This window comes from Rousettus aegyptiacus, unplaced genomic scaffold, assembly GCF_014176215.1.
Source record: "Rousettus aegyptiacus isolate mRouAeg1 unplaced genomic scaffold, mRouAeg1.p scaffold_m13_p_3, whole genome shotgun sequence".
Classification (NCBI taxonomy): domain Eukaryota; kingdom Metazoa; phylum Chordata; class Mammalia; order Chiroptera; family Pteropodidae; genus Rousettus; species Rousettus aegyptiacus.
The window spans coordinates 134,772,904-134,792,340 of NW_023416306.1; the positions used below are offsets into that span (position 1 = coordinate 134,772,904).

The following is a 19,437-nucleotide window of genomic DNA, read 5'->3' on the forward strand; positions in this document are numbered from 1 at the left end:
GAAAAAAATTTTTTCTTCTAAGCCCAAAAGATAATTTATGAGGTTGTTTTTTAAATAACTTTTAATTCAGCTTGTAGATACTCTGCATAGTTTGTGTAGAATCTCTTGTTTTGCAGATTAATTTGTCTTATTAACTGCCATTGAGAAATCTTAGAAATGTCTTCAAAAGAAATAAAAGGAAGAGCTAGTAATTAGCTAAAGCTATGGTGGTAATTATAACACAGTGTACAAATTTATCAAATCAACACATTGTATGCCTTAAATTTATGCATTGTTATAAGTCAGTTATAATCTAAAAAAAGAAAAAATAATTATGAAAAAGAATAGCTAGTACAAGAAATAAGTGAATTATATTGTAATTTCTTATCTTACCTCAAGTAGTCACTGCATGTAGTAAATGCTCATTTTAGAGAAGATATTTAGTTACTGGTTTAAAGGACACTTACCAAGCAGATTATATCCTAATTGTGGAGAAAATGTCCTATGAACTTGATAGACAGTCTTGAAGACTTTTGATAAAAGTATCAGTGTAATGCAGTATGTATCAGTCATTGGAGTTAGGTAGTACTTTGAAAGACCAGTAGGAATAATGTAATATCATTTACCTAGAAGAGACGCTATACCGCTGGTAAGTTTTGTTTTTTGGTTTGTTTAGTTTTTTTGTTTGCTTGTTTGGTTTAGTTTTGGCTACTGAATCTCTTTCATGAGATAGAAGATTTAACTTCATATTATCAGTACAGGTAGCATTTGTGAATATCTGACATTTTTTGCTGCTGCTGCTATTTCTTTTTTCTTATTTGGTTACATGTTTCAACTAGAGTGAGCAGACCTTTTCACTGAACTTGTAGTTTTGGCTTCTACTTGATCTTTCTTTAAAATTTTATATAAAAGCCTTAGGGTAATTCTTAGTTCTGAAGAGTCAAGCTGTCAGTACATAATTTCACAGTGTTAATTAGCATTTCTCCAGTCTCTGTCATATTTGAAGCATTAATCAAATAAATAATAAAGGTGAATAAGGTCCCCCCCCCCCAAAAAATAAGCTTTTTTGTTTTATATTAGATTGGTATGTCATATGCTCTAAAATTTAGGCAAGTTTTAAGATTACTGTTTCTTTAACAATTTATTAATGAAAGTAAATTAGCTTTGACACTTCATTTTTTTTCTCCCAGAAAATGTGTAACATGGACATGGATAGGTTTCTGAACTCTAAAAGAAAAATTGACCTTCCAGAGGGTATTGTAGGATATTTTCTCTTGTTGCCAAAAAAGAGAATGCATTTTTAACACATTTTCCATTTATAAAAAAAAAAAAAGTGCAGCTTGCTATCAGCATTAATTTAATTTTACATAAACACACTCTTTGAGGCTGAAGCAAATCTGACTGGTTTTCAATGTGAAAATAAAATATAAAAATTGTACTTGGAGTTATTTCTAAACAGAACTTATCTCTAATCCTAATGTAGCAAATGTATACATAAATCGGATTCATCAAATGAATCTTTGGCTAACTGTTTGAGAATGATGTTAACATCACGTGTAGAAATGCTACATTTTCTAGGATTTGACATTTTTAGTGGCCAAGAATTACTAGATTTTATAAATGGAATTACCACTACTAAAAATAGAATGCTAAATAGAATGATGTCATTTATTTCTAAAGACTATCAATATACTAGAGCAATGTGAAAATAATAATAAAAGCAAGAATTCCATGGCACACTCTGGGAGTAAGATTAGGACTGTCATCTGCAAATTATCTTGGAGTAAACGCTGCAGCCACAAGCACTGCCAGCAAGTATTCTCGGGGAAAACGGGAAATGGGTTAAAACAGTGAAAATAACAAAGTTGAAATGTACATTGAACTAGGTTAGGAGGGTCGAAGCAAACAGGGTGTGTGAAAGCAAGAACTGTAGAGAAATACACTGGCCTTGGCCATTAAATCCATTATCCTAACTTCCCTACTCTTTACTCTTGGTTTCTAGTACTGGCTCTATCACCAAGCAGATACGTGGTCATGAGCAGATTGCATATCATTTTGTGCTTTCGTTTTATCAACCCTTCACTTAGAAAAATATTTATCCTACCTATCACTTATAGGCCTTCTGTGAAGTTTAAACGAAGCAGGTAGTATATGTTGAGTGCTTCAAAAACTATATGTAGCTGTAAGAAGATGGCAGTAATTATTTTTCCTTTGGCTTCTTTCCAAATCTCTTGATCTTCCTCTTGATCCCAACACTAAATAGAAAGTGGGCCTTCTCCATTTAGATCTCTTACCTTCATAAGCTCGAGCCCTCTTTTCTTCCTTTTTTTTCCCTCCCATTCCGCCATGTCCCCACTCAGCCCCAGTCTCCTGGCTTTTTTCTTCCTCTTATCTAATCATGTACCCTTCACTCTGCCTTGTTAATTAACTATTAATTAACTGGCTTGTTAATTAACTATTTTCTTTATCCCTTTCTCCTTCTACCATCTCATAGTCCCTCCACTGGTAATAGATATCTATTCATTTGCCAAACTAGCAGGTTTTCTTTGAAAATCTTTAATATTCCCTCTGATTGTTGTGATAATGGCCCAAGTAGGGTCTTTTCAAGAACCAGTTCAATGCATAGAGAGAAATTAGATAGTAGAGGTTAGGAAGCCAGTCTAATTTGTGATTTTTTTAATATTTACTATTTTACATCTGTCTATTACCTACTCATAGTTTATGATGACTTTGACATCTTATTGGCCTTGGTTTATATTTAATTATAACAGTGTTCTTTTATATAAGTGCTTTAAATTGATTGGCTTCAAGCATAGTCAGGAAATATAGAAGTATGACAGTCCTGGCTTTGTCATTTCAAAGTTGTAAAATTAGGGCAAGTTATTTTACTTCTCTACATTTTATTTTCCTCATCTATAAAAGTAGGTTTATGACCACAGCAGCAGCTTTTTGGTTAGGATTAAATGAATGACCATTCATGAAGACACCTAAGATAGAGCTTGCTTGGCACACAGTTGGTGTTTTAACAGGTGTTAGTTTTCTTTCCCTATTGCTGTGGGATTAAAATAGTACTGTTTACTTACATATGTTGTTTGTTTTCTACATCTTTTTTTTTTTCCAGAACTATTCCATGGCAGTATATCTTGTAAAACAGTTGTCCTCAACAGTTCTTCTTCAGAGGTTACGAGCAAAGGGAATAAGGAATCCGGATCATTCTAGAGCTTTAAGTACGTATGATAAACTTATTTCATTTGTGTAGCTGAACTATTTTGGTAAAGGTTAGAGTAGTAGTTTCTCAATTGAATAAATTTTAGGGTTTGTTTTTTCACTAGAGCTTGTCATAGAATATTAAACAACACTGAAAACCTTGTTTTGTGAACTAGAGTAAATCAAAATTTGAGTATTTTAATATCTTTATCATGACCTATATTTTGTAATCTATATTTTACTGATCTTAAATTAACTTTGTAAAGTCAGTACATGAACAAGGAAGAATGTTTTACTAGAACTTCATAAAATAAACATTTAAGGAATTCTAGGAGATGGAAAGGAAATCTTTGCATGTATTTCACAAGAATTATTTTATTTTTAAGGTTTATGTAGGAAAAATGTACAGGAATATGTGATGACTACATCCTTGCATTAACAAAATAAAAAGAGAGTCAGTGGGGTGGTAGAATAATAGTGAAATAGTTTCTGCTGTTAATCATGTGTCCTTGGACAAGTCACTCTACTCTTTTGAGTCTCATACTCCTCATCTATAACAATAGGTTCCTACCACATGATATTTAAAACCCCTCCAAAGTCTGGGTTCATAGGTGTGAATAACTAGAGATTCATTTTGTCATATTGAATTTGAGATGTGGTAAGGTCTGCAAATTGACTGCTCTGGCTTCATTTTTAAGGGTAAAGGTCAGAGTTTGGCAGCCTTTCCAAAGAGGTGAACTGAGGTTCTCCCTTCATTCTCTTCCTTGTGAAAGATAGATTTCTCACGGATGGATTTGGGAATGGGGTTGGGTACTTAGGGAACAAAACTTTTACTGGCAGGAGTTAGATAGCTACCCTTTAAGGATTCTTGATGTGGGTCGATTAATGAAGTCCACTATCAGAGTTGTAGTTAGGAACACTCTGGTGAAAAGAACTAAAGTAGTAAGGCTAGCTTTCCTCTCATTTCCCTTTATGGCACAGCTTTTATCTTTTTTTCTAACCCGTTTCTATGCCAGAGTAAAAGATCCCACTACCTCTGAAGTCATAACCTCAATAGTTCATTGAAGGATTTTTATGTATTAAAGGAGCTCTTTAGAAAGGCAAATAATCCTGTGTCAAGAGGAGCACACTTTTGGCTAATGCCCCTGTAGCCATTCCTTGACAGACAGTGGAGAGCTAGAATGACAGCACTGGATTGGGGTGTAGGAGAACAGAAGCACCATTTGGCAGGGACAAGATTATAGGTGGGGAACCTGAAAGAAGAGAATGAGTAGACATCTATTTTGAAGAAGAGTCAAAGAGAAGAATTTTTCTTTTTGCACACTCTTGCACAAGTCCATTCATTCCTGGTTATTCTTGGTCATTTTGCTGACAATCTTTGTATTTGCTACATAGTACTAGAATCTCATTAAATCAGAGTGTTATGGAATTATGTGAGCTTATGTGGAAATGGTAGTACCAAGAAATAAGGCAGATGAAGCTGATGATGATGATGATGATGATGATGATGATGATGATGATGATGATGATGCAGCAGTAGCAAGTATTTTTGCTCAAGCTGTTAACTCTTCTCCACTTGTAGCTATAGCACCATCTGGAGGGAGAGTGGGAAGGTGAGCCTAGAATTACTTTATTTTCTGAAAGTAACCACTGTTAGCTACTACTAAGCAACAAAATCTGTTTAATTCAAAAGCTGTTTATTTCATCTCTGATACAATGCTGGAGGTGAAAAGGACTTGTAGATTGCGTAGAATTTTTGTGGCAGTTTATATCTTATCTAACTTATTGGTTTGGGGAACCAACAAAACATTAATTTGGATTCTACCAATAAGACATTTGTTGGAAATTGACTAAAGAACAGATTGTTTGCCTTTATGCTATCTGCAAAGAAATAACATTCCTAACACATAAATCGTACAATTAAAAGATTATGTAAAACAACTTGATAGAAAATGTTGGCAGGTTTCTCAGATATTTCTGAAGAATCAAATTACCTATAAGTATGAGTTACTCTTAATCTTATCAATAAATTCTACCGGCTGAGTTCTAGTAGTCAAGTCAGGGAGTATTATGTTCTTGAAAGAATAAAAGTAGACTTTTCACAGAGAAATCCATCCTCTGATTTATTTGATTTAGTAGATTTTGTATTGTGATTTCCTAACAACTATCACAAAAACAGTCCTTTAGTAATTTTTGGTCAAGTTCCCATTTCCTCTCCCTCTTCTTTTCATCAGTCACTTTAAACCTTGGCAGTACTTTATTCAAACACTATTCCTCCTCTCTGAGCACACTGCCAGTGCAAGAAAATTGAGTCTACAAGATGTGAATTCTCTAAACTGCCTATTTCTTCTTTAAACTTAGTGCCACCATAACTACTTTTCAATTTATCTATACCTATACTCATCCTTATTCCCTTCAATCTCAGAAGGAAATGTCCCTTTTCCTGCTTGAAGTTAATTTTTTATTCATTTATTCTTCTCACGTAAGAAATTACATTAAAAGTCTGTTGTGTTCCAGGCATAGGAGAATATAACATTAAACAAGACACACACAGTCTCTGCATCCCCCAGAAGTTTGCATTCTGGTGGGAAAGACAATTAGATGATTACACAAGTCATTAATGAATTATAGCTGTGAAGTGTGCCTTAAAGAAGAAAGACAGGGAACTCTGGAGGTAACAAGAGAACATAGTCCTCTCTGCTGCTGTGATGTTGAGGACAAGATTGTAAGAATGAGGAGGAGTTAAGCCCCAAGATGGGAGGAAGATATGACAAGAGACAAAGCCAGTGGAGCTGGCCACTCTCCTCCCTTGGAGAGAACAAGGGAGGAGAGTGGCCAGAGAGAGAACCATAGGGGGAATTTACATAGATGATTGAAAGATAGGTGGTAGAAAACCCTCAAAGGATTTTTAAACCAAGTGACATGATCAGTTTTGGGCAATAAAATGATCATTTTGATAACCAAATTGAAGGGTGAAGCTGATGCAGTGAAACCCATTAGGATCCTATTGTACAGATAAGAGATGATGGTATCTCGAACTAAGGTAATGATAGAAATCCAGGTTGACAGTTTGGAAAGTGTTGAAGGGTAGAAAAGATGCTGGATTACATGTAAGGGATAAAGAAAAAGAGGTCAGGGAGAAGTCTCAGGTTTCATATCCACCAGGTTGCATGGTAGTGCCCTTTACCAAAAGGAAAAACTGTTGAAATGATCGGATTGCGGGGGAAAAATCAAAGTGCATTCTTTTAGTATCTGAGATGTCCGTGAGACATCCAGGAGGAGATGCCCAGAAACAGCACTATCATACCTGGATCCCTCATTTATCTGCTTTCTATCCTGTATTTTCAGTTCCTCCCTTTCTACAGGTTCTTCCTGTCAACCTTCCCTGTCAAGTCCTTTTCATCATTTAAAAAACTACAAAAACAAGCTATTCCCTAGAGAGAGCTCTGTGTTCTTCCTATTGTTTTCATCCTCCTTTCTTCAAAGAATAGTCTACATTTGTTCCTTATTGCAACCCATTGTGATCTTTTAACTCCCATCGTTTCACTGAAACTGCTCTTGCAGATGTCACAGAGCAGCACTCTGATTGCCAAATTAAAAGTTTATCTTTTCAGTTTTCATCTTGGATATTTTTGCTGTGTTTTGTACCAGTCACATTCTCCTTGAAATTCTCTTCTCTGACTACTACTTCTCAATCACTTGCATTCGGTAGATTCTCTTAAGGGAAGCATCCTAAATGTTTGTTTTCCCTGAGGTTTTATTCTTGATCAGTTTTTGTACATACTTTCCCTAGAGATAATCATATCTACTCTTGCAGTTTAAACTCCCACCAACTCCCAAATACGTATCTTCACCCCATACTTTCTCCTGAACTTTAGATAAAGATATGTGTAGCTAACTGCCTTCACCAGAACCTACTGGTTTCTCAGATTCAAGTATTTAAAACAACTCACCAAGTCCTATCAAATTTACACCCTAAATATTTCTCAAATCTGTCCTTTCCCTCTTCCTACCATCACTGTCCTTATTTAAACTCTCGTATCCTGCCTTTATTTTATAAACTTTTTCTTAAATAATATATCCTCCTTTCTTGGCCCCTTCTTCCTATCTTTCTTCTGGTTGCAATCTAATCTTAGTATACAAATCTAATCTTAGTATTCTCTCGCAATCCATGTCTTCTTAACACCAGTGGAATAAAAATTCCCAACTTTGTTAGCATGACATGTGCAGCTTTCCATGATGTGGCACCTGCTTATTTCTTTCCAGTGTTATCTGTATTCGGTCTTCTTATACTTTATATTCCAAAAGTACTGAATTCTTTTCTTTTCCTCAGTGCTTTGCCAGTACTATTCTCTATGCCTCAGAACTTCCCTGTTGCTTCCTTTGCCTAAATCTAGTTTTCTTTAGTGTTTTACTTTTTCCAGGAGGCATCACAGGACCCCCAGAATAGACGACCTGACTTTCAGCTAGCTTCCTCAGCATACTTCCCTCAGCATCTTTACTCTCTGCTGGACTGTGAATTCCTTTGGGCAGAAATTTAATCTTACTTTTCTTTGACTTCTTGGTGCTTAGCATAGAGTCTGGCACATAGTATATCCTCAGATTTTTGTTGAAGTCAACTGTGAAAAGAGATCTAGAGTGAAAATCATATCCCTATGCCTCTGTTTCTTTGCCTATAAAATGAAGTATTGGATTTAATATGTTCAGTTGTTCCTACCCTTAAAATTCTAAAAGGCTGAATATAGAATAATATGATATTAAGGAAGGATAGAAAGTATTTTTAAAAAACAAACAAACCTAGAACAGCATTGTCTAATAGAACAATCTGTGAAGCTGGAAACGTTCTACAATTGTACTGTCCCATATGGTAGCCACCAGCAACATGTAGCTATTGAGCACTTGAAATGTGGCTAGTGCAACTGAGGAACTGAATTTTAAATTTTATTTGATTTAAATTTAAATATAGCCACATGTGACTAGTTGCTAACTCTCATAGCTTGTGACAACAAGACTTTTTAAAAGATTAATTTTAAATGTAGCTACCTATAACTTTATTATAGGTCATATGATAAAATACTGTTACCACTGAAATTCACAGTAACTCAATAAACTTTAATTTCCAGAAGACTTCCCACATTTTGGTTGATTCAGCAGGACGAATATCTAGATGGTCCCTAGATCCTCAATTCTTAACCACAACCTCAGGTTGCCTCTCCTGTTTCAATTTCTTTTTGAAGTACTGAACACTGAACTTTGTTTTGCATAATATTGATATTATGATCTATGGTATTGCTTTGTTAAGTGGAAGTTTAAATAGACAAAACCTAAAGTCAGTTACTATTCCCATTGCTGTGTGTATGGTGGGTGCTAGAGGAATGGTTCGTGAAAGTGTGCAGAATGGTTAGTAATTACATTAGAATTCTATTTGCATATTTATTTTATATGGCAATTATTTTTCACTTTTAAAAAGATACTATTTGTTATATGTATCTTTATAAGAAAGAGTTTACTAAGATTGGGTCTTATTGGCAAAGGCATACTTTTTAAAATTTACATATGGTATTTATTAGCATAAGTGGTGTGACAACTGTTTTCCAAACTAAAACCCAGGGATTTTATACCTTTTCAGGTTTGAGTGGCAGCCTATGAGACTTTAAAATTTTGGAATTTCCAGGCCATGAAATGACTTTAGTCTGGCATCAGAATCACATCTGCAGCTTTTTACAAACGACCCCTTGGTATCTCTCCTCCCCATTCTCAAGTGGGCAATTATAAGTTAGAAAGCTCTATAGGTTGTTCTGATGTACATATTAGTTGAGATCCACTGATTAATGGAGACAGTTGAATAGAATATCTAAAATTTGGGCTATATCAAATAATCTAGACTGTGGTACCATGTTTAATAAAAGCGAAAGTCTTAATTCTTATAAATGGTTATCAGCCCAACAGTTATCTGCTCTGAAATCTTCCTTTATCCTCTGTGTGTGTTGTTGTTGTTGTTGTTTTTTTTTTTTTTTTTTTTAACTATGCTATGTTACTTACCTGGTCACACTTAGTTGTGCCTCAGCTCTGAAATTCTGTGATTGGCTATTTACACAGCCACTCCACTTGGCCCCGCCCACACACACATAAAGACTTTAAAGTTACCGTGGAACAGTTCTAAAGTTAATGGAATATTACATTTAGGCATTTCCAGTCTTACTTGTATGTTAAAATGTAATTGATGTTCTAAGCTGAGATTTTCAGAAATAACAGATGCCTCAGGTTTCTAGATGAGAAGTATAAAAGTCCTTATTATAATTAGACTGATGAAGAGTAACACAAACATTAAAAGTGAAATTACTAGTAATTCCCTTTTTAAGAACCATAGGAATTTTGAACTGAAAAAACTTAGAGATTATCTAGTGTCGGTTCTTATTTTGCTGGAAGTACAATTACACCCAGGAGGATTGACCTGCCCAACATAGCATAATTAGTTCATGGGTAAATAAATGTACAACTCAAATAATAATATAGTAAAAAAGCAACTGAACTTTTTTCTTTTTATAATTTGACATTTGAATTAATGTGCTTTGTAATATTTTGTTTATTATCTGTGCTTTGGGAATATTTGTAAATGTTAGTTTATAGTCACTGTTTATTAATTTCCTTTAAAATAATATTGGCCATAGTTTTAAAGAAAGTTAGGAAAAGGGTCTGCCATTGGTTGAATGTGTTAGCATACTATAGAAGTTTCCTTTATGTTACTACAATGCAGTGTTTGCTCTGTGGGTGAGAAACAGGAAACTTACAGGAAATTTAGTCAGTCTATAGATATATGGTTGTTTTTCTTCCTTATTATAGAAATTATAAACCATATAATTTTTTTTATCTTTCCATTCAATTGATTGAAAAATAATTGAGCAGATTGTTTTGAGTCTCTCTTTTTTTAAGGTTCCTCATTTTAAGTTTTTTTTTCTTTTTCTTATGTTGCATTAGTGATGTATGTTTCATAAACTTATTCTGTTTGTTTGTATTCTCTTCAATGAATCAGTTAAAGAAAAGCTGACTGCGGATCCAGACAGTGAAATAGCTACAACCAGCCTAAGGGTTTCTCTACTATGTCCAGTAAGTGTTAACTAATACTTGCTTTCCAGAAGATGTAACATACATATTTTCTTTTTATTAAGTATTTTTAGTTTTTGAGAAATGTTGTCTGCTTTCGAAATATGCCTACCTTTATTACAGTTTATGAAATGTGGAAAAACATTATTTAGTCATAAGATTTGTAATCTAAACAAATTTATAAGTCTATACAAATGTTCAACTCTTATTAAGATATATTTAAATATTTAAATATCGCTTGTGATTAATGATTTTCTCTCAGACTCAAGTGTAAAATATCCAAAAAAGGAATGTTTTTTATTTCAATGTGTTTATAAAATTTCATGTTAAAAAAATAATATCCTTCTCAGTAAAAACCTGGCCATGGTTACCCATTTAACCATTTGCCAACAGTGACTACATTATAAGAATCCACTAGTTAAAAAATATTCTACTTAGCCTGAAAATTGAATTGGTTATGCATATAAAAATAACCTAGATATATTTTTAAACCAGAAAATGAGGTCAGAATCAATCATTTGTACAGAATCAACATAATGCCCAAGACATACCAAATAATTAAACTTGTATTTAAAAAGTTTCCCAAAAATTGTGTTCTTGAGGTTTATTTTTTAAGTAGTTTTATGTTAGTCTTGCTAATAGTAGGAGTGAGTTGAATGTGGCTTTTATACAAAAATATTTGAAAAACTAAGAGTAAATTACTTTGACATTTTGATTATCTTTTGTGTATAATTAATCAAATTAATTATATCTAAATGAGGGAGAAAGTATGAAGAATAAGAGGACACAGCTGTTTCCTGATTTGCCTGGATTGTTCAGGCAGGCCTGATATTGAAAGGTTTTAGTGTTGAAATCCTACTATCTAAGATGAAGAAACAAAGAATTTAAACAGAAATTAAATGTTCGTTCTTCATCTTAGCCTTTTGTAATTTATAAAACCTCAAACACAATATGAAAAAGTAATTAGTTCATGAATTAGTTTATAATACTTGTACTGTACATAGCTCCTTTTGGGGGGGGAAGAGACAATAGCATTTTATTTAGTATTCTAAAGGCATACTTCAGGTAGTTCATCAATGATTCTGGTAAGACCAACTGCTCACATACATATACATGCACACAGATTTTAATGGTTTTAAAAAAACAGATTTGTTACTTTAGAAAAATGAATGCAGTGCACTTTCAGCAATATTATCACCATAGACTCTGATTGCTCAGTCCAAACATAAGTAGTAGTTGCCTTCTGTGGTGATATAGCTTCTCTGTACTAATTCCCATCAGGCCAAAAAACATTAGGGCAGGTTAAGTGAAGACTGAAATGTTCCTCAAAGGAACATTTACTAATCAGATCCCACTGATCTCCTCTGTGCCCATTTCTTGGGCAACCTTTTTGTTGATGCTTTAATGATCTGATTCAAAGTTTCCTGAGGAATTTAACTCATGTCAGCATCATTCTGACTTGATGTACCCCTCTACTTTCTTTATGGGTCTCTTGCGCTTTCTAGATTCTAGGAGTTGAGGAAGGCCAACAGCAACCAAGAGCCCAAGACCAGCAAGGAACATACACATAAAAATTGTTTCTCCATCTGACTCATCCTCTTTTTTAATAATTCTAACTGTTTGATTGAAGACAGCACCTTGGAGGACATTACTCTTCAAGTCTTTGTAGTTCATATTGATGACTAGACCAAAGGGTCATCCATCCATGGACTCTGCAGGAATGAAGGAATGAATACTCAAAAGTTGCCTGTCTCTGGGGTGGCACTACAGTGTTCAGAGGAAGAGCTGTGAAATTCTGGATATAAAACTGGTAGTCGTAAGGATAATGGAATGAGGCATCTAGGGATTCAACAATAAAATCTTCTGTACCCTTGTTTGTAAAGCCTTCCAGGAATTTCATATTTGCTGGAAAATCTCCTTTCAAAAACAGTAGTTGTATCTGCACTTAGTGAAACTTCAGATTCACTAGATACATCTTCTTCCTCCTTATCTTCTGTCAGATCTGTGGGTTCATCTTCTTCCACCTCTGCTTCATCATATTTATCTTCAATTATTGAATCTTCCACTTTTTCTTCATCTTCTGTAAGATCTCGAGCTGCTGCTACTGAGCCTCCAGGGCCACCTTGGAGCAAAGGCTACATAGCTCCTTTAAAAAATTTTTTTCTGTTTTATAATTGCTAAGAGAACTCTTGTTCATTATTAAACTTTTCTATATTATAGAAAAGATACAATGAAGTTATTAAAAACCACTAAATCCTATCATTTTGTATATATCCTTCTATCTTTTTATTCATTACTATAGCCATTTCTTAGGGAAAATATTTTGACTCCAGGCTTTATATATTATTATTAAAAACTCTTTTCCAAATATGTAATCATCGACAAAACTGAAGGGCAAGATAGACAGCAGCTCAATAACAGTAGGAGATTTCAATACTTCACTTTCAGTTCTGGATAAAACAACAAGACAGAAGGTCATTGAGGAAACAGAGGAACTAAGCAATATTATAGACCAATTGGATTTAACAAACTTATACAGAATACTTCACCCAACAACAGCAGATATACATTCTTCGCAAGTACAGGTGAACATTCTCCAAAACAGAGCACATGTTAGACCACAAAACAAGTTTTAACAAATTAAAGATTAAAATTATACGAAGTATCTTCTTTGATCACAGTGGGATGAAACTAGAAATCAATAGCACAAGGAAAACAGGAAAATCCACAAATGTGTGGAAATTAAACAACATACTCTTAACCGATGGGTTAAAGAAGAAATCACAAGGGAATTTAGAAAATATCAGAAGACAAATGAAAATAAAACCCAGTATACCAAAACTTACGGGATGTAGCAAATGCAGTAGGAAGAGGGATGTTTATAGTACTAAATGCTTATATTGAAAAAGAAGAAAGATCTCAAGTCATTCTAACTTTACACCTGAAGAAATTAGAAAAAGTAAAGTAAACCCAAAGTCATGAAATGGAAGGAAACAATAAAGATTAGAGCAGAGATAAACAAAATAGATAATAGAAAAGCAATAGAAAAAAAACATTAGTGAGGCCAACCATTGGTTTTTTGAAAAGATCAACAAATTGACAACCTTTAGCTAGTCTAAGATAAAAAGAGGGAAGACTCAAAGGCTAAAATTAGAAATGAAAGAGACATGACAACTGACATGACAGACATTAAAAGGATTATAAGAGACTACTATGAGTAATTATATGCCAACAAATTGGATAAGCTAGGAAAAATAAATGAATGTCTAGAGACATATAACCTACCAACACTAAATCATGAAGAAATAAGAAATCCGAACAGACTATCTATAACTAGTGAGGAGATCGAAGCAGCTATCAAAAACCTCCCAATAAAGAAAAGCCCAGGACCTCATGGCTTCACTGGAAAATCATACCAAACATTTAAAGAAGGATCAACACCAATTTTTTTTACTATTCCAAAGAATTGAAGAGGAAGTAATATTCCTAAATTCATTCTGTGAGGCCAGTATTTCCCTGATCCCCAAACCAAAGACAAACAAGGGCAGGGAAAGGACTGCATACTAATATTTTTGATGAATATTGATGCAAAAACCCTAAACAAAAAAACTGAATTCATCAGCACACTTAAAGGATTATACACCATGACCAAGTGAAATTTACAGCTGGAATGTAAGGATGGTTCAGCATACACAAATCAATCAATATAATATATGATGTTAAGAAAATGATAAAAACCATATGATCATCTCAATTGATACTGAAAAGGCATTCAACGAAATTCAACATCCTTTTCTGATAAAAGCACTCAACAAACTAGAATAGAAGGAAGCTTTCTAAACATAATAAAAGCCATATCTGGAAAGCCCATAGCAAACATCATACTAAATGTGGAAAAACTGAAAGCTCCTTCTCTAAAATCAGAATTAAGGCAAGGATACCCATTCTCACCACTACTGTTCAGCTTAATACTGGCAGTTCTAGCCATAGCAATTCAACAAGAAAAAGAAAGAAGACATACAAATTGGAAAGGAAGAAATAAAATATCGCTGTTTGCAGATGACATGACCTTTCGTGTAGAAAGTCCTAAAGAGTATAAAAAACCTCTTTAAACTGATAAATTTAGCAGTACTGCAGGTTATAAATCAACAGTCAAAAATTAGTTGCATTTCTGTACATTATCAACAACCAATTGGAAAAGGAAATTAAGAAACAGCCCCATTTACTGTAGTATCAATAAGGATAAAATATTTAGGAATAAATTAAACAAGGAAATGAAAGACTTTTACAGTGAAAACTACAGAATATTACTAAAAAAAATCAAAGAAAATGCAAATAACTGGCAAAACATCATACCCACGGATTGGGAGACTTAATATTGTTAAAATATCCATCTACCCAAAGTGAGCTACAGATTCAATGCATTTTTTTTTTTTAACAAAAAGAGAGAAAAAAATTCTAAAATGCCTATGTAATCTCAAGGGACTCCCAAAATAACCAAAACAGTCCTTTAATGAGAACAAAGTTTGAGGCCTTACACTCTGTGATTTCAAAACATACTACAATGCAACAATAATTAAGATGGTGCAGTACTGATATGAAGATGGATAACATAGACCCATTAATGGAACAGAATAGCAACCCTAGAAACAAACTCTTGCATATGTGTCCAAATGACTTTAACAGGATGTCAAGACTACTCCATGAAGAAAAAAACGGTCTCTTCAACAAATGGTTTTAGGAAAACTACATGTTCATGTACAAAATAATGAAGTGTATTAAAAACTACAGTGTGAGACATTAAACTATTAAACTCCTAGAAGAAAACATGGGAAAAGAGCTTCAATTGAATTCGGCAATGATTTCTTGGATACAACAACAAAGCACAGGCAACAAAGCAAAAATAGACCAGTGGGACTATAACAAACTTAAATTTTTTCCACTTGTCAAAGGAAACAATCAACAGAAAAAGAACCTATGGAGTGGGAGAAAATAATTACAAATCATGTATCCGATACGGAGTTAATATCCAGAAAATATAAGGAACTTCTACAACTCAAGAAAAAAACAACCTAATTAAAAAATGAGCAAAGGACTTTATCCAAAGATACACAAATGGCCAACACACATATGAAAAGATGTTCAGCATCACTAATCATTAAAGAAATGAAAATCAAAACCACATGAGATACCACTACACATCCATCAGGATGGCCACTATCAAAAGAACAGAAGATATTAAATGTAGGCAAAGATGTGGATGCTCTGGAACCCTCGTGCATTATAGGTGGGAATGTAAAATGTTGCAGCCATTATGGAAAACAGTATGGTGGTTTCTTAAAAAATTAAAAATAGAATTACCACATGATTCAGCAGTTCCTTTTGGTTTATATCCAAAAGAATTCAAAGCAGAATCTTGGAGAGATCATTTGCACACCCTTATTCATCATGACATTATTCACAGTAGCTAAGGTGTGGAAGCAATGCAAATGTCCATCAAGAGATACATGGATAAAGAAAATGTGGTATATACATACAGCATTTATGCATCATTAATATAAAGGAAGGAAATCCTGTCATTTGCCACAACATGGATGAACCTCGAGAACATTATGATAAGCAAATTAAGCCAGTCACCAAAGCACAAATACTGTATAATTCCACTCATATGAAGTATTTAAAGTGATTAAAATCATAGAAAGAGAGTAGACTGGGGGGAGGGAGAGTTAGTGTTGAGTAGGTATAGAGTTTCACTATTATAAGACTAAAAAGTTCTAGAGATCTGTTGTACAATAGTTTGAATATACTTAACACTACTGAGCTGTACACCTAAAAATGGTTAAAGTGATAAATTTAATATTATGTGTTTTTTACCACAATAAAAATATTGGCTGGGGGTATGTATGGTTGACTTTTAAGTAAGCAAATAAATGTTTTAACAGACTGTGATATAAAGGAATCTGGTATTTTTAACATTTAGAAAAATGGTTCAGAGACCAGGTAAGTGGAGGGTAGGAAGAAGACAAAGATTTAAAAAAAAAAAAAAAAAAAAAAAAATTAAGTTATATACCCTCTTTCCCAAAAATCCTGATTTTTAAATTCACCCTTCCCTCCATATGATTCCTTGACACCCTATTCCATTATAAAACACCAGTTCAGAGAATATGATAAATTTAGAAAAGTGCATGTTTCATCTCCCATTTAAATCACTGGGAGAAGTCTTGCTTTTTTCTGCAGTCTCATTTTGAAAGTGTTTACAGCTGTGCTATTGTGTATGATGTTTTTATCATTTAGCACATAGGCGAAACATAAATAAGCACTACAGTATAAATCCTGACATTTTTATTTATAGAAGTAGTTTTGAATTTTATAGTTCAGGTGATCTCTATATTACTAGAAAACATTAGTCTCATTTTGCTCTTTGTACCTCTTAATTTAGTGGGCCAGCTTTTTAATTTTTCTTTTCATATTCCCCCCATCCTCCCTTTTTTAGTTTCAATAGTATTAGCAGTTCATTTTAAATTCACATCTGCTTTCAAAATTTAGATCATAGAAAAACTATATATAATCCATAATTATAATAATTTTATAGATTTCTATTTGGTTAAAGGGACAATTCCTTTACAATTCTGGAATAGTAAGGCAATATATTTTAGGTGTATTTTTACTCCAAAAATAAAAATAATGACAACTCATCTATATGTCAAATTTATAGAATAATAAAAGAGATTTGTTCTCTTTGAAATATGTAAATATGATGTCTGACTGTGCATTTAAATTGTTCTTGTGATGTACACATCTCAAAATTAATGAGTTTCTGTTTGTGTGCTATTTAGCTAAAGGCAATGAAAATAATTAAAAATGTTTTTACTCTTTGGAAAATTTTCATTCTGATTTATTAAAAATAGAGCTAGAAGAATGTTTCAGAACCTGATTTGTGAGATATTCCTCAAACTTACAAACTCAAATACAAATGACTTGGAATTAATGAAGAAAAAAAATCTCCATGGAAATACATTTATGAAATATTGATGATGATATGAAACAAGTGAAGTTATTAATATCACACTATTTCTTTTTACAAAGATTAGGATTCTTTTGATAGAAGCTAGTTTAAATTTATCCAGCTTAGGTATTTTCTCTTTTGCAGCATCATCATTTACTAATATAGCACTGTTATGTTATAGTAAGGTTAATGGCATTAGTTGTTTGCAGTGTTCATTCACAAATGATGCAAATATGCATCACATCCTAGAAAAAGAAGAGGAAGGTTTGTAATAAGATGAAGCTATTCAAAGCCCAACTTCTTTCCTGGTAACCAAATCAGAGAAATCATTTTTTTTTTAGAGAGAAGTATTTAGAATTTAGTGATTGTGTTTAAAAATCAGAAATATGAGGATTATCATATAATATTTACTTTATGATTTTTTGAAGCAAGGCATTTGTGTAATAATGCATTTGAAAGTAAACTTTTTCTTTTCTATGCCTACTTATAAATGTCCTTTCTGCATCATTCATGTAGCAGTATTCCTTAAAAATACTGTAGGGTAAACTTGTCACTTTGGTAGATCATGAAGACTTGAGAGTTGCTCTCTGATTAAAAAGATGAACTGACAACTGGGGATTATAGAGATGAAGATATGTGGGATGAAGAACTTATTTTCATATCCATTGTTTTTATAAATTATCAGAAGTAGCCTACTAGTTAGGTAGTACATGAACCTTGTCTACTATTTATTGGTCTAGGATTCTTAGTCTCTGATTTCTCTACTTAGTATTATGATAGTAGCAAAACTACCTGCTCAGTAGGAATTTTGCACTTAACAGCTAAGTTAAGGTCTGACTTAGGATATAAAAAATTAATTTAGTACCACCAACCAGGGTGCTATTTGGACTAATGAAGTATGCCTTGGCTAATGGTAAATAGATGCTCTTCTGTTATAAATACTAGTTTGTTCTTTTTGCCTTTTCATCAGGTGCTTATGCAAATCAAAACATAAAAGTTGAATGGAAGTATAGAAGGGTAGTCATGAAATTGTTTAATACTGTGTGAGCACAGAATAAAAGAATGACTGAGCTGAGGTTTGGGTGGCTCTCCTAGCAGTTTACAAAGTGATTTGAAGCAAATATGTTCTTGTACTTTAATAATGGGTGACATATATATTGGGTACTTACTATGTTTTAGGTACTATGCAATAAACAATTTAAATCCTACAATCATATGATATACATTTTACAAAACTGAGGCTCAGAGAGACTAAATAACATTCAGGATTCACACAGTTAGTAGTGAGGCCAGGAACCAAACCCGGATAGTCTTAACTCCAGAACTTCTGCTCAAATGCTGCATACAGCCTGTGCACACTCCATGAATGATGCCTTCTAAAACTTCTCACTTTGCATGCTGAAGCCTTATCAGTGCACCAGACCATCTTCCTGCAGGAAGTGCTGAGGCTAAGGAGATGAGTCCAATGAATCTCTAGTAGGAAGAGACATGTATATAAATAGTATAATCATATGCAGGGTATAGTTTGGAGCACAGAGAAGGGAACTATAAGTTTTCTCTGCGCTTCTTTTATCCATACTACTTATACTATAAACTGGTTTATGGTACATTTTGTGTCCTTTTATATTCTTCATTACTACATCCTGTTGAAGTAAGGAGGAAACAGTGTTACCTTAGAGATAGAAAAGGAGGCCTGGAAAATTAAGGGCCTTTCCTAGAAGCACAGTAAATCATTGGTACCAGAACAATAATTTAGGGGGCCCCAAATGACAGTTAATTTCCTTGGTAGACTAGGAAATTGCACATTTTCCTGAAATTCTTCTAAGCCAAGAATATTTTCCTTCCCCCCCCCACCCCCCATTTTACTCATATCTTTTTCAAGTCTATATTTTCTAAGCTCGCAAATATGTGGAAAATCTTTTCCTGGTATTTAGCAAATGTGGTTGTCGAAAGTAGATAACTTCTATACTTCAGGCATGTAAGAGATATTGCGTGTTCAGTTCCAAACCACCACAGTAAAGTGAGTTGTAATCTTTTTGCTGGTGTAGGGTCTTGTCTTCGATTTGTAAAAAACTCAACATCTGTGAAGCAAAATAAAGTGAAGTGCACTAAAACAAGGTATTGCCTGTGTATGGCCATTG

General features: G+C 33.5%; 1 protein-coding gene and 1 pseudogene across 3 annotated transcripts in view; one reads left to right on the plus strand and one right to left on the minus strand.

Annotated features, from left to right (window-relative positions):
* The window catches only part of PIAS1 (protein inhibitor of activated STAT 1), a 99,849-nt gene that overhangs the window by 66,553 nt on the left and 13,859 nt on the right, over positions 1-19,437 (plus strand). For all 3 annotated transcript variants that reach the window (XM_016140978.2, XM_036218222.1, XM_016140979.2), the window contains exons 7-8: positions 3,101-3,206; positions 10,220-10,293. In XM_016140978.2, the coding sequence (XP_015996464.1) occupies positions 3,101-3,206; positions 10,220-10,293 (180 nt within the window). The remainder of the gene's footprint in view (positions 1-3,100; positions 3,207-10,219; positions 10,294-19,437) is intronic.
* Positions 11,631-12,902, minus strand: LOC107508899 (annotated as a pseudogene).